The 27,463-nt window shown below is 49.9% G+C and overlaps 1 protein-coding gene across 1 annotated transcript in view; it reads left to right on the top strand.

Annotated features, from left to right (window-relative positions):
- The first annotated feature begins 2,092 nt into the window (after window positions 1–2,092).
- The window catches only part of CLMP (CXADR like cell adhesion molecule), a 93,501-nt gene continuing 68,130 nt past the window's right edge, over window positions 2,093–27,463 (top strand). The window contains 1 exon segment of the mRNA XM_045798009.2: window positions 2,093–2,253. Within this exon segment, the coding sequence (XP_045653965.2) occupies window positions 2,223–2,253 (31 nt within the window). The 5' untranslated portion in view covers window positions 2,093–2,222.

A 27,463-nucleotide genomic window follows, 5' to 3' on the forward strand; every position in this document is an offset into this window, starting at 1 on the left:
GGATCATGACTTGAGCCGAGGGCAGATGCTTAACATACTGAGCCACCCAGGCGCCCTGAAGAGGGGGGTTTTACTATTTTGTGACCTGCAGCAAGATATTAATCTCTTTAGGTTATGGTTTCCTCCTCTTTAAAATGGAACTAAAAATGCCTATCCCTTAGCATTGTTATAAGAATTAAATGCAAAGATAAATGTTAAATAATTAATATAATTCCTAATCTGTAGTTGTTGCCCTGACATATTCATTCCAAATATCAAAAAAATGGCAATAACCAAGCTCTATTCACTTTGTGTCCTCACCACCTAAAAAAAGCAGCTGGCTCAGAGTAGATGCATAAAAAGTAGTTACTGAAGAAGGGGGGATGGAATGAATAAATGTTGGAATTCTAAAGCAACTTACAGCTGATCCCAAAGCCCCTACAAACAGCCCCTGCTTTTGCCATCCTTTCTGAGTGACCTTGTGAGAGTCCCATACCTCTGTTTTCCTCATCTATGAAACAGGTTGGTTTTCATTAAAACCAGAAAGACTAGAGAGGACTATACAGCTCCTGGGATCTAAGACCCCCTAGAAAGAGGACTGGAAAAAATGGGGCCAATGTGTGATCTGGTAGCCAGCCAGGCCTGTAAGGTTCATCCCTCCTACAGCATCACCACTTCTCAGAGCGCTGGCCCCAGCTCCCAATGACAGACATGGGCGAGGCTAAAGGTGAGCCATTCCTCATGCTTCAGTGCGGCTAAAGGAAAAGCCACAGCACCAGGGACATCCAGAGTCTGCAAACCAGAGAGTGCAGGTCCAGAATTTCTGAGAGCCCAGGACAGGCGTGCATTGCATGAGCCCCAGGCAGTGGAGACCTGAGCGTGGCTTTACCGTCCTTTGCTTCTCTAGTCCCTGCTCACTCCCGCTTCAGGGTCCTCGAGGACAGACCTCAGAGCCCCACCGGGGAGGGCTCGGACGCCCCCCCCCACCCCCGCCCTAGGTCCCTGGAGGGCCTAGAGGCCAGGTCCCTGGAGCCCCAGAGCGCAGCCCTCCCCCGCGCAGAGGGAATTCCATGCCTTCTGCCTTTTCCTTCTGGAAGGGAGTGATGCATATTTTGGCCAGCGCCACATGCAGTGCCGTTTGCTCCAGTGCTTCCTAGGGGACCGGTTCCACACAGTTCCGGGGTCCCCACTCCCCGGGGGTGAAGGCTAGCTTAGCTCTGCCCGGATCTGGATCTGAGGATGGGCTGCTGTGACTAGTGACAGCAGAAGGAGAAAGAGCCAGCGCGAAAGGCCAAGGGAAGGCCAGGCAAACGGTGGCTGGGATGCCAGAACGGGCAGGAAAGCCAGGAGAGCAACAAGCGGACGGCTGCTAGGTCTTAGCGGTCCCCTCCACGCCGAATCGTCCTTCTGGTCAGCCTGTGGTTTCCTATGACAAAACCAGACAGGGAGCGCAGAGAGGAGAGGAGAGAAGGATTGAGGGAAGAAGGGAGAGGAGGGAGGAGGTGAGAGAGGAGAAGCCAGAAGAATGTAAATGGGAGAGAAATGGAGAGAGAGGGGAGGTGAGGGCGGGAGGGAGGGCAGATCCGTGAGAGAAGTGGAAGCAGAGAGGGTGAGCGGGGCGGGCGAGAAAACGAGATGCGGGAGAGAAGTGGAGAGAGGGACCAAGTGGGAACCGAGACGGAGAAGCCCGGCAAGGCCTCGGCCCTCGGCTCGTGGCCGCCGTGTCCGCGCTCCTCCGCTCCAGCCGGTGCGGCCCGGCCCCCTGCCCTCCCGGCCCGCGGGCCAGGCGGCGGGCCCAGCGCTGCGAGGGCGGGCGCGGGCGGGGGCGCGGGGGGGGGGCGAGGGAGGGGCTGCCGGTGGGAGGCGACCATGTGGTTCCAGCTCACTCTTTTTTTTTTTTTTACCCCTTCTCTCTTTCTTCACTTCTTTTTCTTTCCAAACAGGGAAAAGTGTTCCGCGAAGCGGTAGCGTCTTTCCGCCTGGCCCTTCCCTCCCCGACCCTGGTCCCCGCTCCCGTCTGGGCGCGAGCTGCCGGGCGAGCGCTGGAAGCCCCCTCTGCGCCGGGGGGCGGGGGGCGCGGGGACTGGGCGCTGGGCGGGTTCCCGCGCCGGCACATGGCCGCAGCCGCCCCGCGCGCACCCCGAGGCGCCGCGCCCAGCTTGTCCGAGGTCCGTCGGCTGCGCCCCGCCGCCCCGGAGCCCAGCAGCGGCTGAGCGGGGAGGTGCCCGCGCCCGGGCATCGGGATGAGCCGCCCCCTCCTCCTCCTCTGGCTAGGTGAGTGCTCGCGAGCGCGGGAGACCCGCCGGGCGGCCCCGGGCTCCGAACGCCCTTCCCCGGGGAGAGCGGGCGGCTCGGTGCCTGCTCGGCGCTCCGGAGGCGCACATCTGGCAGCCGAGGCCCGCCCAGGCGGCCATCGACAACGCCGCACACATCTGGGCCCGGGAGCAGCCTGGGGGCTGGGGGTGTTTCCTGGTGGACTTGGGCCGTGAACCGTCTGGGGTGGAGGGGTTGGCGGGGTGGGGGGGCTGGTGTTTAGTTTCGGGAGTATCTGGGGGAAATGGGAGAATTGGGGGAGGGAGGAAGGTTTCTTCAGGAATTTCTGTGCCAGGTTCCTGAGGGTGGGGGGAGCTTTTTTGTTTCAAACAGACGCCTCGAGGGCTCAGATTAGAAACAGATGTGTTGGAGGGGAGGCGCGAGGGAAGGGAGGAAGAGACGGAGGAGACCGAAAGGTGGGGACGGGAAAGGCCAGAGCGCAGGCAGGACCGGGACCCGGGGAAATGACCCAGGCAGGGCAAGAAGAGGGAGAAGCCGGAGGGGTTGGGAGCTCGAGAGGAAAGAGGGGAACGGGAATATAAGCAGAAGCGCAAGACTGAGGGAGGTGGAGCGGCGGAGTGTCAGGAAGACAAAAAAATGGAGTGGAAGAGAAGGACAGAGAGAAACAGGTTCTGGGGCAAAGGGAAGAGCTTTCGGGGTGCCCACGTGGGTGTCACCCACGCGGGACTCCTGAAAGCTCAGGGGCCCTGGGGCACATTCTCACTTGGGCTGGAAGCAGGCAGGTTTGCAGGACAGGGCAGGACAATAGCATCGAGGATGTGCGTGGACAAGAACCGGCAGGAAGCCCAGGGGTGTCTGAGGCGCGCCAGGGGCGGTGGAGGCAGGCAGGAGAGCCTGAGAAAAGCCATGAGAGGCACCAGCGTGGGGGGCTCCCTGGGGACAGGATGTAAAGTTAGCCAGGGTTCAGAAGACCAAAGCCAGTTGGGTGTAGTCGAGTGAACATGGCCCAGGACACCAGACCTCCTGAGAACGAGCCCTGGTTTTGAGCTGACCAGCTGGGTGATCCTGGACAACTCACTCCCCAAGCCTTCCATTTGCTTAGCTCCAAAGCAAGCAAATTAGATGGTTCCGAGATCCCTTGTAGCTCTGACAGCCTGAAACACCAGGGGTGTGACAGGGCCTGATGTCTAGAAAACCCCTCCACACCAAAGTGAGGAAGCACTGAAAAAGCACCCTGACGTGGATTTCTGGAGCTCTCTCTCTTTTGTTTTTAAACTTACAACCTGACTAGGCCCCAAGCATGCCTTTCTAGGCCAGCGTCAGGTCGGTCATCACCCAGGTGGAGGAATAAAAAGGGTGGATTAGCCTAAACTGTTGGCTCAAGTAGGGCAGGTGGGGCCAGTACCTTCTCAGCTCCTTCCGATACCGGCCACGTATTGCAGTCCTGCTCCTGTGCATAGCTGGCATAGCTGGATGCCACTTTTGTCACCTTTACCGGCCTCTGCCCCTAAGCTGTGGATCACCAGATGTTCACTAGACTCAAACTTCAGAGCCCCTTTATTAAAATCAGCTGGAATTCTTTCAGTACCTATGCTGAGCACTTGATATGAACTGTCTCGTTAACTCATTTACCCTTCACGCCAATCCTATGGGCTACGCACGGTTATTTTCCCCGCTTCACAGCTGAAGAAATCAAGGTGTAAAGAGGTCAGATAACTTGCTCAAGGCCACAAGCTCATGATTATGAGAGATGGGATTTGAATGTAGGTTGTTTGCCTCGAGAGATTGCTTGCTAAACCGCCCGGTATGCAGCTTTCTGTCACTACAGAAGGACTTCCAGATGCTCTTTGGAGTGAAATCCAGTTTAGCCCTCTTCCTGGAGGGTGAGATGTCAGGGTGAATCTGCCCTCAAGGAGGGGTCTGGGGAAGGGATCGGAAACTCAGCTAAGCGTGGTTGAACCCCGGCTCTATACCAGGACCATTGGGGCACAGTTGACAGTGGAAAGTGAAAAGTGACTTTTGTCCCGCGCGGTCAGTTGAAATCCACGGGCTGGACTCGATAATAGCCTCTTAGTTCATGAGAAAGACAAGCTGACAAAACAAGCATCAAAAGATGTTGATTCGCGGTCCCCTTTTCACTGAGTGCCGGTTGTGTATGACCATTCCTCTGGTAAGAAAACAATCTGTTGGGCCAATAGTCTCGTTACCCTAGAAGCTCCCTCTCATGATTCCTTTGTTGGTTCTGTCCTTATAAAATTAGTGCAAACGAAAGGCCGTGTGGAAGAGAAAAAGTAGACTACAGACTTAGCATTCTGCACAACTCGATGTTTGTCGTTCACACCTACTGTTCAGCTTTTGCCACGTCTGTGTTCTTTGTCAGACGTACTCAGACTCCTGACATCCCAGTTCAAGTACAAAGTCACAGAGTTGATGAGCTGAGGGGTCTGGAAGAGGGACAAGACAGGAGACCTGAGTGATGCTGGTGGTCCAGAGACCAGCCACTGAGGGGAAAAACACTCTAAGGGACCCCTCGAGGCCTGACATTCCTTCACGGGTCAGAAGCCCCTAGGGAAGCACTCCCGTGGGCTGGATGAAGCTTATTTGCTAAGTGGTTTTGAGCCATGGAATGCCTGGCACTCTAGCAAAGCCAGAAAGAAAATCCTCAGAGTTGTCTGAATCCTAAAATCGTCTACTTCTATTCCTTAAAGGAGTAGTTCCAGGGCTGCTTATGATCACTGCTGACATGATTTCTGGCCTCTTTTTTTCTAGAGAATGCGCAGTATTAAAGGGGAGTTGGGAGGGCTAAGAGTTCATAATCTGAGCGAGGGTAGGCCAGTTGACTTCATGCTTTCTGGACCTGCCAGTGAGTGAAATCAAATGCCACACCTCTCTAATGTGAATGAACAAGTAATGCTCTGAGTTCCATGGAGGAAAGAAAAGGGATACTTCATGGGCTCCCCCAGCCCCAGTCCCTCTCCTCTGACCACCCGCCACCCCTCATGCTCAGGTCCTCATTATTCCACCTTAAATTCTCACTTAGACTCCCATAATGGCTGCCATATTGGTTTCCTGCCTGAATTCTCTTCTCCACCCTACACACTGCTACCAGAGTGACCTTGTGAGGCAGCTGGTATAATGCAAGGAATTTGGACTTAGGAATCCGGTAAACTTTCTGGGTTCTTGTTCTGACTCTTGTCCCTAAAACAGAGGTGAGGAGACCTTTAATTCAAAATTTCTATGATTCTTTGACCTTAGTCCCTGCCTTCAAAAACCTTTGGAAATCTCCATTGCTTATAACACTGAGTACAAACACTTCATTCTCACGTTAAAGATGTCACACAGTGTCCATCACAACTCCTCTCCTCCCACCCCAGGCGACTCAGCAGGGAATCGGGATTCTTTCCTGTGCCTTAAACATGCCCCATTGCTTCTTTCTGATTCTATGCTTTTGTTTATGATAATCCCTCCACCAAAGATGCCCTCTTACACTCCGCCCCTGCAGGTCAAAATCGTGTTCACCCTCCAGACCTCACCCCAAATTCCACTCTCTTCATATGCCCATCCATGATTCCTCCCACCCAGGGTATACTTTCCATCTTTTGAATCACAGTAGCCTTTCTGTTATGTGGCTTCGCGTGATGGTGATCCAAATGCTTGTCTCATGCCCTAGTGAGAACCCAGGCTCCATGCAGACAGGGTCCTGACTCATTCAACTGTATACCACCTTCTGTGCCTTGTGTAGACCGAAAGCTGTGGGCTATTTGTTAAGATAATCGGATTTTTAAAACATTTGGAACACTTAAGTTCAAGAGAGGTGAAAGTTGGGGAGGATTATTACTCTGTGGAATGACAGAATTGTGAGGAAGCCAGTTGTGTGTGTGTGTGTGTGTGTGTGTGTGTGTGTGTGTGTTTGATTGATTGATTTGAGAGAGAGAGAGAGTGAGTAGCACGCACAAACGGGAGGGAGAGAGACTCGCAAGCAGACTCCATGCTGAGCGTGGAGCCCCACACGGGGCTGGATCTCATGACCCTGAGATTTTAATTTGAGCCAAAACCAAGAATTTGATGCTTAACTGACTGCACCACCCAGGGGCCCCTTGAGGAGCCCAGTTTTAACTCAAGTTTCTTTGGGGCTTTCTTGTCCATTAATGCAAACAGGATGAGTACCACTTAAAAAAATTTTATGCACAGAACATTACATGGACAGGGACCAGATAATATATATTTGTTACCTTAACTTATTTTGTTATGGCAAGTTCATTATTACCAGATTCACAATAGACTTCTTCACTGGAATTTCTGCCAGGGTGGGGAAGGAGATTTGTTTCCCAGAAAATGAGTTTGAGGAAGGCTTGACTGCATAGTCCATTGGTCCGTAGTTCAGTGACAGGTCTCAGTAGGATTCCATGCTCTACCTTCATCTTCCCACATTAATGATGATGGTCATAATAACGATACATTCCCAGTAGGCTCATGCCTTGTCTCATCCTCTTTTTGTCTCGTACTCAGCTGGGCGGTGTATAGATGAGTGTATTTCATGAATGTACCTAATGGTAATGAACTAGACAGACATTCTTAAAAGGTGGAGTCAACGACTATCAGAACTGGGGGAAAGCTAAAAGACTATCCAAAAATCGAAGGTTATAAAATTTGGACTCACAGACCCCACTGAGAATCTGATGAAAAGCATGAAACCACTTCTTAGAAAAACACACATATATGTTGTCTAGAACTTCTAGGGATTCAATGACCTCCTGTTGCCCCTCCTACCCAAGTAAATCCTTGATCTAAACCTACCCCCCCGTTTTTTTTCCTACCCCTTTTTTTATGATGAAGAAGGAACCAAAGTTCAGAGGGATTTGGCTGAAGTTAAACAGCTAGCTTCGTAGAAGGGCCGTGACTAGAACCCTAATTCCATAATCTGTCCTTTCGCACATTCTTGAGATAGAAAATGTCTCTCCTTCCTTTTCGGTTCATGTCGTTGAGCTCTAAGATCACAATGGCTCTTGAGATGCTTCAGCTACACGAGCTAAATGCTGAGTAATTGGCATTGGTTTTTATGTTGAGAAATTGTCTGAAAAATAGGGCAGATGTCGTAACATTTCAATTTAGCCATCCTAAGTGGAAATCCTGGAAACTTCTACAGTGCCTTGTAGAATGTCTGGTGTATTCAGGAAAAGGGGGATTATGCCCAAAGTCCCAAAGGTCTGTGTGTGTCTGCAAGGAATAGAATGGTTAAACCAATAGCTCTAGCTCCTTCATAACTTTGCTCGGTTATCCTGAGCCTTAATTTCTTTCTCTGTAAAATGAGATAATTAGACTAAGGTTATCTCTTTGTTTCCTTATACCACTAACATTTTCTGATTTTTTTTTTTTAATTCTGAGAATTTGCTGGTTGGTCTAGATGTGGCTGTGTTTAGGAACTCATGGGTGTTGCCAGGATTATCTGATTATTTTCAGGCACCGTCCACTCATGACGATTGGTTGTATATGATTATAAATCTAGAAGGGCCAGCTACCTCATGTGAAGAGAGCACTAGTGGAAAGGTACTGTCTGTAGCCCTGCTAGCCAGGGAGCGTCACTGAAGGTCAGGGTGGATGATTAGAGACCTATGCCCCCGAAGTTTAGTAACTGAAATATTCACCTGCAGGACCTCATCCTAAGCAGAGCTACCCACATAGCAGGCCCAGGCATGGACACTTGGGTAGACTTCTGTGTAGAGGGCCTAACGTGTGATTTGCAAGCATTAAGCATTTCCCTCAATTTTTAAAATTAAGACATAATTCACATATAATAAAGTACACCTATTAAGTGTACGGTTTAATGAGTTCCTCGCATGGTTTTGAAGTTGCGGTTAGGTTTTAAAATATGAATTGTGTATTATTAGGTTATTTGTCATACCTGAGAGAGGATTATATGGGTAGGATTATTCCGACAATAGAATTCATGTCTAACATTTGCAGGGGTTTAGCAATTTGCAAAGCATATTAACATACTTTACCTCATCCTTAAATCACCCTTTGAGGGTAAATGTCATTATGGTGCCATTTTTCGGATAACTAAACTGAGGCTTAGAGAAATCAAGTAAGTTTCTCAAGGTTACCCTGTTAGTAAACAGCTGAGCCAGGACACCATCCCAGCACTTAAGATCCCAAAGACCATTTGGTTTTCATTTCCCAGGAGGGACATAGTTCTGAAATCAAGGCTTCTGTGTTACCAAGAAGCAGAGAGAGACTTTGTTTATAGGATGCCAAATGATAAATCCCACGGTGGAAAACTCAGGGAGAACATTTATCACCTACCCCCTTCCCCTACCCCATTCAAATGATTAATCGGGTTGGTTTGGGTTAATGACTATTGTTTATGACTTAGAATTCCTGCCTATATCTTACAGGGATTACTAGCTCTTCTTGTAGTACTCAAGGTTATTGTAGAGGCCTTGTCCTGCTGTGGGGTCGGATTCACGAGCTATCCTTATTAGCACACAGTCCTGAGACTGGGGGGGGGGGTGAAGGTGTATGATTGGGTATGACTTGCCCTATATGTCGCTTTTCTAGGTAAATTCCTGTTTCCAGCAATTTTCACGTCTTTGCTCCCCACCTCCCTGCCCCAAAAGAATGCAGACTGTAGAAAAAAAAATCTGGTTATCTGAACTTCCTAAGTGTCTGGATTCTGGAAAAATAAAAGTTTATTTCCTTTGGCACCATATAGACCGAAGTGGGAAGGAATGCTGAAGTCAAACAACCTTTATGTTGTTGGTGACAGTCGGCTGGATTGCTGTGTGTCTAGCTAGCAGCAGCCAGAGCCTGGGGGTGATAAGCTCGAAGGCTGCTTCGTTTCAGTAGAAAGCAGGGGAAGAGAAAAGGGGCAACAGCCATCTTTAGAATGGTTCCCCACTCAGTGCGGAATATGGGTTTTTCTGAAGTGAGGCGGCAGTAAGGGAGATCTGGAGAGTTCTGGTCGGAAAGGCGACAGGGGAAGAGAAAAGAGAGGAGCCGGAGGAAGGCGTAGAAATAGAAAAGCTAAGCTAAGCCACTGGCCTCTTGGTGTTTACAGAGCAGCGTCTCTGAGCTCACACGGCTTCGTGGACGGCAGCTGCTCGTCGGCCTCCCTTACACGTGTACACAATTTCTACCTCATCCACAGACTCACGAAACAGTCGTGGAAGGGAGATGCCTTGTGTGGCTCAGGCCCGGTCCTAGGCTCCGAGACTCCGTTAATACGAAAGGCACTGTTTCTACCATCTAAGCACTCAGCCCAGTGGGGGCGACATATGCCTGAACAGGGAATTACAGATTGATGGAAGTGCTAGCTAGCATCGAGGAAAGTACCAAGATTTTCTAGGAGTCCCAAGGAAGAAGGAGCTTAATGACGAGCCGTCTTGTGGAAATAGGGTATTTCTTCTCTGTAGGTCTTCGGGGACTGGGCCTGATGTTCCTCTGCCCCTCACCACACTTGCAAGTCAGGAGGCTGGTGCTAAGTAAACAGCTAGTGGGTTGATGGGTCGCCCCCATCATCATCAGAAAGGATATTTAAGTGGTGTGTGTCCTTGGCATTCAGCCAGGTGCTTCCTGGAGGGATGGAACCTCCCGATGTCCTTGCCTTTTGAAAATTATGGTCTCATTCTTCATCACAACCTGCCAGCGACATAGCTTCCTCCACTTTCTGCATCCCTCAGGGGATGTTAAGAAAAGAAAAAGAGAAAGAAATATATCGATGACTTGGGATCTCTTAATGAAGAATGGCGGTCTGCTCACCCAGGGCTGTAATTGGTATTTGTCCACATGGAAAGCCAATGGGATCAAGCCGAGAGGGACTTTCCTGTTCCAAAAGAAATGCATTGTATTGAGCAGAGACTCAGCCCCTGCCGTAGTCTTCCTTTTCTTGGTGGGAGGGCGGGGAAATCAACTCTCAGAGGGGGAAATTGCTTTGTGACTCCGTTGTTTAAATTTAGGCTTCAGTTTGTCGGGGTGGTTCAGACTTGGAGCCATGAGCCTCTAACCCAGCCTCTGTCACTTCTCATTACTTCCAGTGACAGTTCCTATTATTTCTAATCACTCTTCAAGGGAAGAGCGGCGGAAGCAGAGGAGACTTCCATGTGGACCAGCAGTGCAGCTGGGCCCCGGGGTCCTCAGACCCCCACTTCGGGATTGTGTGACCTTCACTTTCCGGCCTTACTTTTCTCCCTAGTCCCTGCCTCTAATAACAACGTCATACGTTTGTCATGGCAGTTAAATGAGGTAACGCATGTAAGGAGTCTCGGTGCCTTGATTGGTACAAAATAAACAAATGGCTGTGGTTTTGGCCGTGAGCATCCTTGCTGGGAGAGGGTCAGTGCACGGGGATGGGGACGACATGGGCACATTCAGCCTGAAGTCAGCGGACGCCAGGTCAGCCAGGCCAGCCTTTAGAGATTCAGCCACGGCTGCTCCTGTGCCCCGCAGACAAGTTCCTGGAGGTCCTTCGGGAAATGTCGCCCAGCTCTGGGACCCCAAGAGGTGCACACACTCCATCTGGGCCCCAACTGACTGCCCGCAACTGCTCTGGGAGAGTAATGTTTTGTGTCACTGAGCCCTGGGCGAGAGGTGCCCTTCCTTACCCCGCTGGGCAGAGTGTCTGCAGGCTGCCGGGCCGGTGTGTTGGCGTGGACCCTCCTCCCAGGCTCTGCCCTCCCCGCTGCACGCTCCCGGATGCCTGGGCCAACTCCGGCTGCCCCGGCCGGGCCAACACGGCATGCCTCATTTCTGCTTTCCGTGTCAAGTCATGTTTTATTGAACATCTGCTATGTCCTTGGCATGGTGCTAGGGACTTCCGTACATGTAATTTCTTGTATCCTCACAACAGCCGGTGAGGCAGGAATTATCCCCGTTTTACAGATCAGAAAGGTGAGACTTAAGAGGTCAGGTGTTCTGTTGTATGTGCTGTCTGCCTCCTGCTTCAGCACTGATCTGGGGAAGACGGGAGTGAAGAGACAGATGGCTAGCATCTGTGTCGCGATGCACAGACAGGAGGTCGCTCAGGGACCAAGGTACACCCGGTCTTTGAGGATGTGGCCTTAGGAGAGGCGTAAGTCCCTGCATTCTCCCCTTTTCAGGCAGTCATTTGTCCCGACCAAAATTAGACTGTGGTGCGCCCAAAACCCACAGTCAAGACGTGTTGAGTTATATTTCCTTTTTAAATTTGGGAGGACAGGAAAACCTCAAGGTGAGAAGCAAAATGTCTGTTTTTTCCACTGACCTGAACAGCAGAGACTGTGACATCCCTCTTCATTAAACAGGGCGAAGCCGAGTGTCCCAGATTTCTGCAGACCTAAAATTCCCACTCAGAATGATCCCTGGGCCAGGCAGGTAGAGTCTGGGTTTCCAGCCGAGGCCTGCTCTCCATCTGCTTCCCTCTGGTGGAGTTCCATCCCCCGGACTGCCCCAGCCAATAGCCAAGTGCGGCAGGCTCCCCCCTTTTCCTCTCCGCCCTGCAAAGGAGGAGAGGAGGAAACGGGGCCACCTCTCCACAGCCACCCTCTCTGCTCCACTGCCTCTCACTCCCTGTTCCCGGAGTCCTGCAGCTTGCCAAGCCCTGAGGAATCCAGCAACAGCCCCTCACATGCCTGCCACCTTAGCCTGACCTTCCCCTCACTCTTTCTCTCTCTCTTTGGGCCCAATATGTCCTGCTCTCAGATCTGGCACTTAATGACAGAGAGACACAGAGGGAGAGACATGCATACAGAGAGAGAGACGGTTTTAGAGAGATGAGACAGAGGGAGAGACAGAGACAGAGAGAGACACACAGAGAGAGACAGAGAGACTGATGCAGAGAGAAGGACAGAAGGAGAGACAGAAACAGAGACACAGAGGCAGAAACATAGAAAGATAGAGACAAAATGAAGACAGAGAAACAGAGAGACAGAGAGAGACACAGAGAGATAGAAAGAAGACAGAGAGAGAAACACACATAGAGACAGAGACGGAGAGACAGGGACAAACACACAGAAAGATAGAGAAAAAGACAACACAAGCGTGAACTCTGTAAAGCTCATCGTTGGTGTGTACCTCTTTCCTTCCTTTCCCCATCCCCCGTCTCCAAATTCACACCCACACCCTCCGCAAAGAAGCCCTCCTGAGAGGTTCTGCTGTCCACGGGTCCTAAGCTAATGGCACTGTGCCCTGGGCCACCCTCGGGCCTCACACCTTGCTGGTCAGCACCTCCATGCCGTCGGCCGCACGTTTCCCTTTGCCCGGCTGCCTCTGCACCCCTTTCCCTCTGCTTGGCGCCCACCTGCCCTTCTAGACCACAGGCGCCACCATCGTCTCATCCGCAAAGGCTCCCCGGATTGTCCCAGGCAGAGAGCGCGGCTCGCCCGTCTGCACTCCCATGGCACCTCGTTGCCCTCATTGGAGCAGCTACGCCACGTCATATGGTAGTCGGGGGCTCTCCGTCGTGCTGTGGGATGGCGAGCAGGGGACGCTATCGTACTGTCTGCGATACCAAGCCCAGTGGCTGGCACTCAGTCGATACTTGGAAAATGGATGAATGAGCGAACAAACTTAGGAATGAAAAAGTTAATGAATGTAAAATGTGAGCTGATAAAAGTAAAGATGTGACCTCTTTCCAGAGTGTCTTTAATGAGGATTCGTTATCATCAAAAAGATCCCAACAAGGAAAGGGTCATCTTAGGTGTGGAACAGAAGGTGGTGGAAATATTTGCAGGTAGAGTGGCCTGTCCAGCATGCCTCCAAACCCTACCCCCTGGGGGGCCGACCACACTCAGCTGCTCCCGAAAAGGACCTATGTCCTCTCTTTGGAAGGGGATGGTCAGAGCTGTGTGGTGAGCAGGTCCATAGGTGGGAGGTGGCGAGACACCCCGAAAATGCTCTGCTTTACATCTGGTGGTGGGGAGCCTGGAGCTGTTCAGGCCTTTTACACTTTGGTGATTTATTTTCCATGTACTGTAATAATTTGGGGAACATGTGGCTTTTCCTTCCAGCATAATCTGAACTTTTAGCTTCATTAGTGGAGAAGGCCAACCCAGCCATGCTGACCAGCTCATTCCCTCGCCCCTTTTAGGCCCTCTGGGGGTGAATGGCTCCTTCCTGGGTACGTAGAGTTAAAAGTCTTGTTTCCTTTCTCCACTGTCTTGGCCGATTTACCCTGCATATCATTAATAAGCACAGTATCACTGAGGCAGGGCGTGCAGAAGATGAGTCAGTTAACGATGATGAAAGCATTGGTGGGATTTAAAGATATTTTTCTTTTCTTTTCCTTTCCTTTTCTTTTCTTTTCTTTTCTTTTCTTTTCTTTTCTTTTCTTTTCTTTTCCTTTATTTCTGGGCTTAGGGCTTATGCATATGTTAGCTCTTCATGCCAGCATCGTGAGGCAGATATTGTCAGCCTCTATTTTATAGAAAAGGATCAGAGGGGGACGCCTGGGTGGCTCAGTTGGTTAAGTGTCTGCCTTCAGCTCAGGTCATGATCCCAGAGTCCTGGAATCACGCTCAGTGGGGAGCATGCTTCTCCCTCTGCCTGCTGCTCCCCATGCTTGTGCTCTCTCTCCCTCTCTTTGATAAAATCTTTAAAAAAAAAAAAAAAAGATCAGAGGTTAAGAAATTCTCCCTAGTTAGTAGCAGAACCAGAACGGGAAGCCAGTTCTCCTGGCCCCCAAATCATTGCCCATCCCGCTCCTCCGAAGGACCGGGAGCTCCCTTACGAGTGGCAGCCGCAGCCCACAGCACTCAGCAGGACTCTTCACTGCCCCCACCGCGTCCTCGGTGTTCCCATGGCCACCGCAGCTCACCAAACATGAGCGCGTTTAGTGAACGATCGTTGCCAGATATGGCTGCTCTCTACTCTGGGAATGCTCGAGATTTAAGATGTACGGTGACTGACCATCCTGATTTGCCCGGGACTGAGGGGTTTCTCAGCCACAGAACACAGGATTTTCAGTGCTAAAACCGTGACGGTCGCACGAAGACCATTCTACTGGTCAGCCATCTTGCTACTCAGAGTGTGGTCCTTAGACTAGCAACAGTGTTCTCACAGGAGGCAGAAGCTCAGGCCCCACCCCAGACCCACTGAACCGGACTCTGTAGGACCTATGCAAGATCCCCACAGAACATAAGAAACATCTAAGAAGCGATAGAGCAGGACCTAAGGCGCCTTTGACAGGAGTTGGGCAAATGGAAGATGCGCACCTGAATTATCCGCCCTGGGAAAAGCTTGGCTATAACCTCAGGGGATGGGCGTTGACACACAAGACTCAGGCTTATACGTTGAGGAAGAAAGGAGTCAGCGGTCCCATACGTGACCCAGTTGGGGTGAAAGGCTGGAGAGTGTCTTGATGCTGAATGGGCACGACGGGATTCATGGTTAAGCTCTTCTGTCTGTGAAATGATGATGTTCTTATCGAGGCTCCGAAGTTTCCCAGACTCGCCCTCCCTTGGACTGGGGAGAGGGTGGTGCTGTTGGGAGCAGGCAGCATATTAACCACAGTGCACGCTGCGTGGACAGCAGCAGGTTAGGCTCCTGGGGCCGGGGACTCAGACACACGAAATAAAAGCACAGGGGCACAGCCTCTCACGGAGCCACGTGTGGCAAGCAGCAGGCTCTCGGCACCTAGTTATTGGAGCAATAAGGAGCCTGCAAAAGCGCTATTCTGAACCCGTGTCTGTGTTTCCCCGTTGGGTGCCCGGCTCCTCGTTGCAAGAGCTGAACCCAGCTTTGCAAACAAGAATGATTGAGTCTGTCCTCCAGGAGAGCAGGCGGGTGCCCGCTCCTCCTGTCTCCCAACAGCTTCTCTAGACCCTGGCTTTTCTCAGAGTAAACCTGAGTCAAAGCCATGGTTCAAGTCCTCAGGGTGATGGTGGTGGCGTGTTATCTTCTGTAATCTTTGTGCTTTCAAACTTGTCAGACGTTCAATCACAGGCCCCCCGGCAAGGGAGGAAAAGACATCTGTCTCTCTGGGCTGGCAGAGCGGCTCTGACTCAAAGAAGCATAACCCACAGTTGCCATCTTTCTCTCTATTCCAAGTCACACGCCCAGTAGAGACCCTGAAATAAGGGCAGCCCCAGGGATGGAGTGACAGGTGACAGGCAGGCCTGGAGATGAATGCGTTCATCTGTTCAATTAGAGCTGTTTCAGACAAAGCTGATTTCTGCTGTGATATTAATCCCACCCTGACACCAAGAAAGCAAACCGTCGCTTCTCTTGTAAGAGGGAGACATGTCTCTGACCTGGGTTGGCTGGTTGTGTAACAATTTCCTCTGTGTGTGTTGTTTTCCCTGGGATCTCGAAGGGATTGGTTGTGGGTGGATTTTAGAGAAGATGCAGATTTCCATTATGGAGCAACCCTTGTGTGCTTGGTTCCGTGGGTGGAGATGGACCCGTATGTGACCCAAGACCCCGCTCATCAAGGTCTGGTGAGGGGAACCAGACTGAGAGAGAACAGAATGGTGAAAGATGATGGGCAGAAGGTAATTAAATGCCAAACTGGAAATGCTTGGTACAGACCGGAAGTGGAGTTTTGGAAAAGGGTAGTCATTAAGGGGTGAGGTCTTACTTCAGCCAACAGTGGAGCAAGAATGTGTGTAATGTGAGGTGAACACATAGTGACTTGAAGGCATTGCCTCTGGGGGCCTTGGGGACGGGGCCTTGGGGAGGGGGCCGGAGGCGGACAGGCAGAGCCTGGGGCAGAGGAGGAGGGGGGAAGGGACACGTGATGCGGGCAGAGACCCATGTGAAATAGTTGTTCTTACTGATTCTGGAAATAACACACATTAGTTTACAGGCCAATTTGGGGGCCTTCCTCGGGTGGTGTTGAGAAGTGACCTTGAGCAACCCACTTTCTGGGCCTCAGTTTTCACCCTGCAAGAGGGGAGATTTCTGGGTACTTCCAGCTCTGCAGGTGGAGGGCTCTGTGACATTTCTTTGTGGGAAGCTGCAGCCCCAAGTGATTCCTGTTGTTCTCACCTGGGCCCCCTCGGCCCCAGACCCCCCCAGGCTCCCTGCCGCTGCTCTGGCTGGGCCCCTACTGCTTTCCCTTGCACTAGAATGGGCCCCACACAGTCTGACCCTGCCCAGGCCTCTGTCCCCGAGATGCCAAGGTTCGCTGCAGGCTCAAGGTCTTTGCATTCTGTTCTTCCCTCCCCCGGGCATGACCTTCCCCTGAGTTTTGCAAGGCTGGCTCCTTGCCTTCCAGGTTTTAGGGCAATATCGCCTCAGCGAGGCCTTTCCTGAGCCCCAGCCACCCTCCCTGGTCTAACCAGAGCTCTGCCTGCTCACTTTCACATTCCCCTGTTATATTTTCTCCCTCACATTTATCACAGTCTGACATATTCTTCGTACCTCCGTTCATGCACTTGCCTCTTGTTCATTTCTGCAAGAGTCTGGGCTTTGCCTGTGTCAGTGACTTCTGTATCCTACATGCTAAGAACAGAGCCACATGCTCAGGACAGGTGTGACGAACTAACACATGTGCTCTTTCCTGTGCGGCATGCCTAGCAGCAGAGAAAGTTTATAGAAGCCAAAAGTCATTTATGAGCTCCTGTTATGTGCAAAGATCGTTGCATATATTTTTGCATTTAATCCTCATAGCCACTCTACCGAGTAGGTCCTATCAGGATCCCATTTTACAGAGGAGAACATGGGACCCTACAGAGGTTGAGCTCTTGCTGAAGGTTGCGGAGCTTGTGAACCATGAAGTTAGGATTTGGCCCCAGGCAGTTTGACCATAAAGCTGGTACCATACATTAAGTACTATTCAAGTCCTCTAAGCCAGTATTTATCAGACTTTCAGGTGCTTATGAATCACTTGGGGATCTTTTTAAAATGCAACTTTGCTTTAGTAGATCTGGTGGTGATGGGGGGGGTAGTGGTGGGCTCAGGCTCCGTTTCCAAGTTCCCAGCCAGCGCTGCTGGTCTGTGGAAAATACTGCTCAGGAAGGAAGGGAGAGATGGAAGGAGAGAAACTGAGGCTTGCAGAGGTTACGTGGCTTTCTGATCATATGGATAGTTAATAGCAGAGCTGGGACTCAAGCCCAGGGTCCCCACTGCTAGCCCCAGGCTCGTCCAGCGGCTCACCAACCCCAGGGATTTGGAAGCACGTACACATCTTCAAAGACTGGTTTGCAAGAATACAGCCACCTGAATTAGAGATTGCAAAGAGGGCACATGATACTGGCCGCTGTCGCAGCTGACCACAGCCAGCTTGGTTGCTGCTGGCCTTCCCGTGACAGGCCATGCCCGTTTTTGCTTTGAGAGACAAGAGTGGTTTCCCCCAGAACCTCCAAACCTCCTCCTAACACACCCAGCCTCGAGGTGTGATCTCCAGCACACCTACTACCACTCACTCTGCCTCATGGGAAGAGAAGTGCCCTTCTCTCGGACTTACCATGTTTCCTGGGGCTGCTGTAGGGTTTGCCACGATAGTAGCTTTTAGAAGGAACATCAGCTCGTTTGTGTACCCTCTCCCTACCCCCACCCTTCCCTGTTCCTTCCCTCCTGACACACAAGATTAAATGGAAACCTGTTGAAAACGTTTATATCTGTCTGCTCCAGCTTCCACCCAGCAGAAATCCCTTTCTGGAAAATCAGCATCTGTCCTTCATTGGAGCAAACAACAGGAAGGTCAATACTTACCAATGCTTCCACTCTGAGATAGTGATTCCCACTGGGAAGGACTTTCTCCTCTGAGCTGGAGTCAGCCTTCCTGGAAACTGCCCCCAACCGAGGCTATGAAGATTAATAACGGCCACAATGGCCTTGCAAGTAAAGGGCCCTTCACTTTATAAAGTGATGTTTTAAAAGCATTCATCTGTGATGGGCACTGAGCTAGACATTTTCATATACGTGTCACCTCCCGCACTACTCACAACCACACCCTGAAGTACGCAGTATCAATCCCCACTTTACAAATACAGACACTGCGGGGATGCCTGGGTCGCTCAGTTGGTTAAGCATCTGCCTTTGACTCAGGTCACAATTCCAGAACCCTGGGACCGAGTCCTGCATCAGGTTCCTTGCTCAGCGGGGAGCCCGCTTCTCCCTCTACCTCTGCCTGCCCTTCTCCTTGCTTGTGCTCGCTCTCTCTCTTTCGCTGTCATATAAATAAATAAATAAAATCTTTAAAAAAAACCCGGAAAAAAACCCCTAAACCAAATACAGAAACTGCAGCTCGGAGGGAGGGGTTTAAGGGGCCGGTCCCAAGACGCACAGCCAATAAGCTGCAGAGACAATGTCCTTTCTCCTATGTTATGGCCACACATCTTCCTCCTACCCCAAAGCCCCGTGCATAGCTGAAGAAGGTCTTGTCATGTATGTCTCCCCTCCTGCTCTGCTCTTTCTGAAACAAACCCTCCAGTTTCCTTGAACTCTTCCCCCTAGTTATTATAATAGTAGGGCTAACCATCATTAACTGAAGTCATGACATGCGCCAGGCACCCAATATGTAGACTGAATTAATCTCCATAAGAGCCCTAAGATCTCTCCATTTTATAGATATTCGAGATGCTGAAACCCAGAGAAGTAATTTGTTCCATGTCACTCAATTAGTAAGTGACAGCGAGCTAGGATTTGAGCCTGGGTCTCCTAGGCTGTGAAAATGACAGAGAAGGCTGGGGCAAAGGCACGGAATGAGGACAGTGGGAATCTGAGTGGGAAATGACGCGAATTTGGCTGTTCTCCCATCGTTACTATCTGTGTTGTGTTGGCACGCTTGGCCTCCCCTACAGACTTAGTGTTGAACAGAGCCGTCAGGGGACCCTGATCTGTGCAGGAGAGTAGGGTCTGGAGCTATTGAGGGCGTTGCTCTAGGGAAGTTTGTGGGGTTTTTTGTTTTTGTTTTTGTTTATTAAGATTTTATTTATTTATTTATTTATTTATTTATTTATTTATTTATTTATTTGAAAGAGAGCAGGAGGAGGGACAGAGCGAGAGGGAGAGAGAAAATCTCAAGCAGACTCCACACTGTGCACAGAGCGTGACTCGGGGCTTGATCCCATGACCCTGAGATCATGACCTGAACTGAAATCAAGAGTCGGACACTCGACCAACTATGCCACCTAGGCGCCCCTCTGGGGAGGTCATTTGACATCAGTCCTAAGTACTTACAAACCCCCAGCCTCAATTATTGAAATATACTAAACATACAATAAACTGCTCATATTTAAAGTCTACAGTTTGTTAGATTTTGGCATATGTATATGCCCATGAAACCATCACCATAATCAAGATATCTTAAATATATGTTATAAATCCAAAAGGATGGCCGCCCTAGTAATGAATTTTTGAGGGTCTGATCGCCATGGGGGAGGGCAGTAGGTGAAAGCCATTTTAGTCGTCTTAGAGCAAGCCTCTGTCTTTGCATTCAGAGCCCTTCCCTGGAAATCACTACTTTGGGGTGTTTTGGTCCCTTTGATGCAGTGTGTATTGGGGTGGGAGTTCAGGAGGCAAGGACAAGATGAAAACTCATCTCCAATCCCTAGCAAGCCTTGGGGAAGGTGTAGACCCAGAAGGTCCAGATGGGGTAGGATCCTTCAGCGTCTTAGGCCTCCATGCTACCTTGTAGTTTTCTGATTTATTTTGATCCAGAGCCCACATTTCCAGCCCTGTTTGGCTTCTCTAGATTCCTATGTATCTTCCATTTGGGTTCAAGCAAAAATTAACCATCAAGTTCTTGGGGCTGAAAAATTCAGTAAAATCGATCCCAGTGGGACTGGTTTTCCAGCTCAGGTCTCAAATTTCAGAGTTCTCAGTTCAGCAAGAATGAGATGACCCACCAGAGCCTCGAAGAGGAGACACAGAAGACAGGATCCACAGGGTCAGTGTCTACCTCCCATCTTCCCCACCCTTGTCCCTGCCTCCTGAACCCCCATCCCCAATACACACTGCATCAAAGGAAGCAAAACACCCCACAGCAGTGAGGATTTCCAGGGAAGGGTTCTGAATGCAAAGATGGAAGAGGGCTGAAATGGCTCGAATACTATCTTTACCTTAAGATTGTCCTCATTCCCTCTAGTTGAAGCAATTTCTGTCTGCTCTAGACTGCCATAAACTTTCCATTTTGCCAGCAAGCACCTTCTACCCTTTGAAATATAATTGTTCACACACGTCTTCTTTCACTCTAAGCTCTTTGAAGGCATGATCCTGGTTTGATCCATCTTTGTATCCCCTGCTGTATCTTACCCATGGTACGCAACCATACTTGCTGAACAAATGAATGAATGATCCACCTGCCCTAAACTTCTGGGAACAGCTGTGCTGCTCTGCAATGGGCAGGACTCAGAGCTGGATGTATGTTACACCAGATGTCACACGTGAAGTATTACACCCACAATGGTGATTCTCACTCGTGTGGTATAAATAGAGCCAAGGGGATACATGTGCTGTCTTCTTTACATACTCTGTTAATTCTTTTTTTTAAAAATATTTTATTTGTTTATTTGACAGAGAGAGAGATAGCCAGCGAGAGAGGGAACACAAGCAGGGAGAGTGGGAGAGGAAGAAGCAGGCTCCTAGCAGAGGAGCCTGATGTGGGGCTCGATCCCAGAATGCTGGGATCACACCCTGAGTCGAAGGCAGACGCTTAACGACTGCGCCACCCAGGCGCCCCGCATAGTCTGTTAATTCTAAGCAAAGGTGAGGCTTGGCTTGATGGGCTTGACCTACAGAGGGAAATCAATCGCTGTCACTGGGGAGGCTATCTCTCAAGGGAGACATAGCTCCTGCCTCCAGTGGTTCCAGCAGGTGCAAATGAGCCAGAAGAGCAGGTCGTAGAAGGGGAGAGAATACTTCGGAGCAATGGGGTGTAGGTCTCAGCAACTGGGGTCCCATTTGGTCAATCTCGACCTTGGAAAGAACTCTACAGAGCTGTGGTACTCATGGATCCCCCATCTAATTCCTTGTCCAGAGGTCTCTGTTCTTATAGACAGATGTGGAAAGGGGGTTAAGTTTCCTTCAGGTCACTCGAAAAGGAATTCATTGACAGATCAGACAAAATTTGATTGGAAAGTATAGGCATGCCTAAATCAGTGTTTCTCAGACTTTTAGATTTCAGGGACCAAAATAAATTTGGACACAACATTGGGGCCCACTTTTCAAATATGGCTAAAGATAGGAAACAAAAATACAAACTACCATCCTGCTGTTAAAATTGTTCCTAAAAAGAAATGGCATTTCAACAACAACAAGAATAACAAAAAGATAAAATGACAGCCGTCCAAGGACAGCTCTGTCTACAGCAACTAACCTGTCCTGAGTGCTAACTCGATACGGGGTGCCATTCTAAGTCTTTGACTCTTATTTCGTTTTACACCGTACATATTGCATCATTTCTATTTTTCCTTCCCTATGAAGCTCTGAAAATTCCATCATGGCCCCGTGGTGCTTGTTTATACCCTAGATTTAGAAAATCACCAGATGAGGGGCACCTGGCTGGCTCACTCAGAGGAGCGTGCGACTCTTGATCTCGGGGTCGTGGGTTCAAGCCCCACATTGGGACTAGAGATTACTTAAGTAAATTAATTTTTAAAAAAGAAACAAAGGAAAGAAAAAAGAAAATCACCCGATGAGAAAACTTCTTGAGGCAACTCCACAGCTGTAGGAGTCAAAACTTCCGTGAACTTTAAAGTTTGCTCCTGATGCAGAGGCCAGGATGTGATCTTACAGAGCAGCTTGCGATGCAGGATCCAGACGGGAAACATCTTCCTCTGAAGTTTCTTTGGTAGGTGGGACCCGTCGAGTTCAGGTTCCAGCTGCAGCTGAGACTCACAAGCTTGCAGCCTTTGTCGACAAATGGAATGGCGCAAGTAAATCACCATCCAGCCAAAGCTAAAGTTCTTCCAACTCCATTTGTGGGTCAGGAAAGATGGAGAAAATGCTACCACTTTTGCAAGATAGAGCCCCCTCCCCCGCCCCTTTTCCTGCCCAAATTTTCAAAAGCTTAATATCCCACTATCATGTTTCACAATGAACACAAACCAGATGGCTTAGGCCAGGGGAAGGAATGCTAGATTGAGTAACAGGGTATGAATTAAATAACCCTAAACAACCATTTAAAAAAACAACAGAAAAAAAAAACAAAAAACCCCAACCCTAAGTGTTTTCCTAATTTCTAGATTAAAGGAAATCCATGGGGCCTGAAATAGAAAGAGAATATAAACCACGTTAGGATCCTGCCTCTAGACAGAAGGGCCTTCTTCCGAAAATGAACGGGCCAGCGAAGTCGTCCACTGCAAAGTCTCCCCAGAGACCAAACATGTCTCCGAAAGAAGGAAGCAAGTGGGCGACTCTATTATTTATTTTTCCAAAGCTTAGTAAATCAGCTCAAGGAGACCCAGGGTCAGGCCTAGCTGAGAAATAATACATTTCGGGAGATAGCACTTTAGTATCCAGGTGGGAGAGGGGCCAGATTTAGGATGGAATGTGATTGAAGTCCAGAAGATCTTTGCTTGTGTTGCCCCTTCCTCTGCGCCATCTTGTTTCCCTGAGTAGGAAAGAAGGCCATAGCTGGAACTTCTTATCACACGTGGAAAAAATTTTCAAACCCCTTCCTCTTCCCAAAGAACTGGACTTGGAGGGCAACATGAGGAAGCATATTGTAGTAGGAACAGCCTTGAAGCAGGTGTAAGAAGAGCTTACTCTGAAGGTAAGCCGTGGCCTCTCCATCAGTTAGAGAGCTTAAGGTTCACAGAGCTTTAGACTAGAGGTGGAATTTTAAAAATCTTTGGGGAGGTGGGGAGCCTTTGGAAAGCTCCATTTTTCTATGGACTGTGTCACTGATCCCTGCAAAATGAGGGCACAACTCCCATTTCACAAAGGAGGAAGGCAGGGCTCTTAGAGACGGCGAAACTTGGCCAAAGTCACAACCCTGTATATATCTTGTTGCAAAGCCTGTGCTCTTCCCCCTAACCACACCAGCTCTCGAGATGAGATCATATACATTAAAATGTTTGTAACGAGCCAGGCCCTGTGCGATCATTCCCTTGTGGTTATTAGGCCCAGACTCCCATCTGGCACACACAGAGACGTGTCCGCTCACAGCTGCATGTGTGCATGAATATATTCACGTCAGACTGCTTTACGAACATTGGCAAGTTTGTGGTCTGACCAGCATCAGAATACTTTAGCAATAACAGGACAGAACCAGGGAGTCTCCCAGAAATCCAGCCGGTGCTGTGGCTTCAGCCATAGGGAAAGCCTCCTGGATCATGAACAGCTGCTTAGGCTGTGACTCATGCCAGCCCCGATCTTCCGAGCAGCAGTGACATGTGGCTCACTTGGAATAATCCTGGACCTGCCGCCCTATCCCAGAAACGAGTTCTTTCTAAGAAGTTAAAGCAAACCATATCTGCTCTTACTCATCATTAGTCTGGGGAGTGTTGGCTTTGAGGAAATGATGAAGGGGAGAGAGACAGGCTCCTGGTCTGTGCCCAGGGGTGCAAGGGGTGACATGTTCTGCCCCCTGGAAAGGTGTCATCAAAATGGTGAAGAGGAAGACTGGCCCCTTCAGATTGCCCCTCCAGGAAGGCTCATCTGTGATTAGAGGGGGTGCAATCAGCACAAACCATTTTAAAGAACAGTTTAGAGGGACGCCTGGGTGGCTCTGTTGGTTAAGCATCAGACTCTTGATTTTGGCTCAGGTCATGGTCTCAGGATCATGAGTGAGATTGCCCCACGTCAGGCTCTGTCCTGAGCCTGGAGCCTGCTTGAGATTCTCTCTCCCCCTCTGCACGTCACTCCCTCCCTGCTTGCACGCACTCTCTCCCTCTCTCTAAAAAAAGAACAGTTTAGAAGTCTGCTTCGGGAATTAAAAACACTCACAGCCTTGGCCCAATAATGCCATCATTGGGAACCTATGCTAAGGAGATAATCAGGTAGAATGGACAACGTTTATGTACAAAAATGTTTACTGCAGGGGCGCCTGGGTGGCTCAGTTGGTTAAGCGTCTGCCTTCGGCTCAGGTCATGATCCCAGGGTCCTGGGATCGAGTTCCCCATCTCCCTCTCCCTCTGCCTGCCCCTCCCTTTGTTTATGTTTGCTCTCTCTCTGTCAAATAAATAAATTAAGCCTTTAAAAAAAATCTAAAAAAGAAATTAAAAAAAAATGTTTACTGTAGTAAAAACATGGGCACACACTAAATGTCCCCAAATAGGATAATGGCTAAGTGAATTATGCTTCGTGAATCTATACAGGTGAATATAATGCTGTTAGCAAACATAGTAGAATTTTCACAACTTGGGTAACTTGTGCTATCGTGTTGAGTAATGAAAGTGATGAAAGCGCTACGGAACTGTACATATAGTACAATCACTGCTTTGTGTGGATACAGTTGCACAGAAAAAGGACTGGAAAGAAATTTTACTGGTGATAGTTCTTTTCTTCATTATTTTTGTCCTTCTTTGCCAGGTTTGGTATAATAAGTAGGTGTAAGATTTATTTATTTATTATTATTTTTAAATGAGACTGGCCATATTATTTTTTTAAGACTTTATTTATTTATTTGATAGAGAGCATGAGCAGGGGGAGGGGCAGAGGGAGAAGCAGGCTCCCCGCTGAGCAGGGAGCCTGATGTGGGACTCTATCCCAGGACCCTGGGGTCACGACCTGAGCTGAAGGCAGACGCTTAACAGACTGAGCCACCCAGGCGCCCCAGTCGGCATAAGTTTTATTTTTTAAGTGTTACTTTGAAAATAGCTTAAGTAAGTGCCACTCCTCCTTAACTGGCTTTCTCTATTGCCTGAATCACCACAGCAGACTCCCACTCTCTTCCCAGCCCAGCCTGTACTGTCTCCAGGGTTCCCTTCTGTGGCTCGAAGCTGACCAGGGTTAATACCCTTGGCTTAACACGGGCTTCAGCGGCCTGCTGCCTCTAGACTGGAAAACAGGGTTCAAACTCCTTCTAGTGGTTTCTGTTCCCCAGGGAGCAGGCCCTTTCAGATCCTCTGGTCTACATTCACGGTCTTCCCTCTGCTTAGAATACCCTTTGCCCTCTTTTTTCATCCAGGGAATGACTTACTTGGCCTTAATGGCCAAGCTCAGAGGTGAGCTTGTTGCTGTTGGCTCTGCTCCCAAAGACTTTGTCCATAGCTCCATTTTAGCAAATACCACTTGTCATAAATGCATCCTTCTGTCTCCTGCTCCCTCCCCCTTGCCTCTCTCCCCACCTAAGACCACCATGTGATTGTGAGAATGGAGTCCGTCTTGGGATGCTTGCTGCCTGGCACAGAGTAGGTGCCCAGAGATAAAGAGATAGAGAAACTGGTGGGTGAGCTGGGACAGAGGAGACAGCAGGGAGTTATCATGCCAAGGAGGTAGTCCATAAGATGGCTGTAGACTGACCTTCCTTCCTAGAAACAGCAAGAGAGAGCAGGCTTCCTTGCAGCAAAATAGATTTCAGCTAGGCAGAAGGAGGAATTTCCACAGGTTGTTATTACTGGAATAGGTGAGTGTCTGGGGGCGGGGAGGCAATGGGGGAGGTGATGCCTTCAAAATAGGGTGAAAACCTCCCTGTCTGGGAGGAGTTGGGCTCGGCCCTTCTTGGAGCCTGGAAAGTAGACCAGATGACCGCAGCCACACCTGGGTTCCTGTGCATTGTCCAAGGAAGCAGGGTCAGGAGCTCTGCTTTCCCCCAGAGGCTGCTGCGATTCTGCTATAGGCCTGGGCAGGTTTCCATGTCAGCTGCACTTCCAAACCCAGATCTGCAATTTGAACCTAAGGCCCTGCAGACAAAGAAGACTGTGTTAAGAGTAGGGCCAATTGCTCCCCAAGCCCAGCAGGGCTCTTGGCTCTGCAGCACTCATTAGCATCTGAAGTTCACATAAATATATATGAGGCCTGCGGGTTCCCCTGGGAGTCCCGGAGGCCCCTCACAGCCAAAGAGGAATCTCTCCCTCTTTGCACCTCCTCCTGGACCTTCCGAGCCCAGCTGTCTCCGGGGAGCCCAGTGCTGTGAGGCTATTCCCCAGCAGGGGCCCGACAGCTCATTTTCAGGGTGCAAAAATAGACACTTGGTCCTTTGGGGGACCAGCTCTGTTCTGCCCCTCCCCTCCTTATGTCAGGCCAAGATCTCTGAAGACCAGGGATTTCCCCACCACCCTCTCATATGCCCTGATCCTGAAGACTCGAGTGAACATGATACGTGAATGCCGCGTAGACCTTGCAAAACCTAGATTGGACGCTGCAAAACTCAGGACTGAGGGAGGTGAGGAGACTCAGGGCTTTTTGTTCCTAAAGTCCTTATCTAATGGGATACACAAAATAGAGAAGGAAAAAAAAAAAAAAACAGACACCTGAGACAGCATCAACCTCAGAGAAATACAAATGAGAACATAAGTAGCAGCATATGAGCTCTGTAAATTCCACAGAGGGGGCGGGACCAGAAGGCAGTGCTGCCGGATCCAATCTCGGAGGGCTTCTTGGAGGAGTGAATTTTGACAGGGAAAGGGTAGAGTTAGGAAGGGTACTGACTACTGGGCAGGGAAGCCGGCTGGCTGCCCTATCCCTCTCCCAGAGGCACTGCAGCACAATTGAAAGGTCAGGGAGGAAAACAGCCCCAGGGCTCCTCAGACTCCCAACAACAGCCCTGTCCTATGGAACTAACCCACTACCACAGTTGTTTCCAAGACTGGACGGAAAGGACTTTCAGAGAAAAGCCACTTGAGTCCCGATGTACATGAGGAGAGCCTGGTGTGGGGGGCTGTCCTTTGGTGTTCCTGGCTGAAGCTGGAATGCCCTGGCCTCAGCTTTGGGGTGCGATACCACAGCACTGCCCGGGGCAGATATATGACCCTCCCTCTGCAGATTCTTTGTGTGTGTGGGGGGAGCCTATGTATCAATTAGTGGACATGAGGAGGGCAGTGGCTGATGTGGAAAGAGGAATTTATGGTGGTAGATTTCCAAGTGCTGATAGGTTCAGCTCAGGTTCTTTGGGGGACATTTCTCCAGTCCCACTTCCTTTGCCCACCTCGGCAGGCTGGTGTCCTCAGTCAGGTGAAGAGCTGGCCTTCTGCTCTCTGAAGCACCCTTCCCCCCAGGTAGTCGGTCTTACCTGGGGCCTGGTAAGAGAGCCCAGGCTCCTCATTTGCTTCTCAAGGAACGTCATCACCCTCCCCGATCTGCAACAGCTTTCTGTTAGCCAGGAAAGGAGGCAGATTTCTCAGCCAGGGAGGAGGTCCCCCTCTCCCTGAGATTGGCAGTTCCAAGTCACAGCAGGTTATGTTGGAAG

The sequence above is a fragment of the Ursus americanus genome, chromosome 16 (genome assembly GCF_024610735.1).
Source record: "Ursus americanus isolate L20-20 chromosome 16, mUrsAme1.1.p, whole genome shotgun sequence".
NCBI classification, from domain to species: Eukaryota; Metazoa; Chordata; class Mammalia; order Carnivora; family Ursidae; genus Ursus; species Ursus americanus.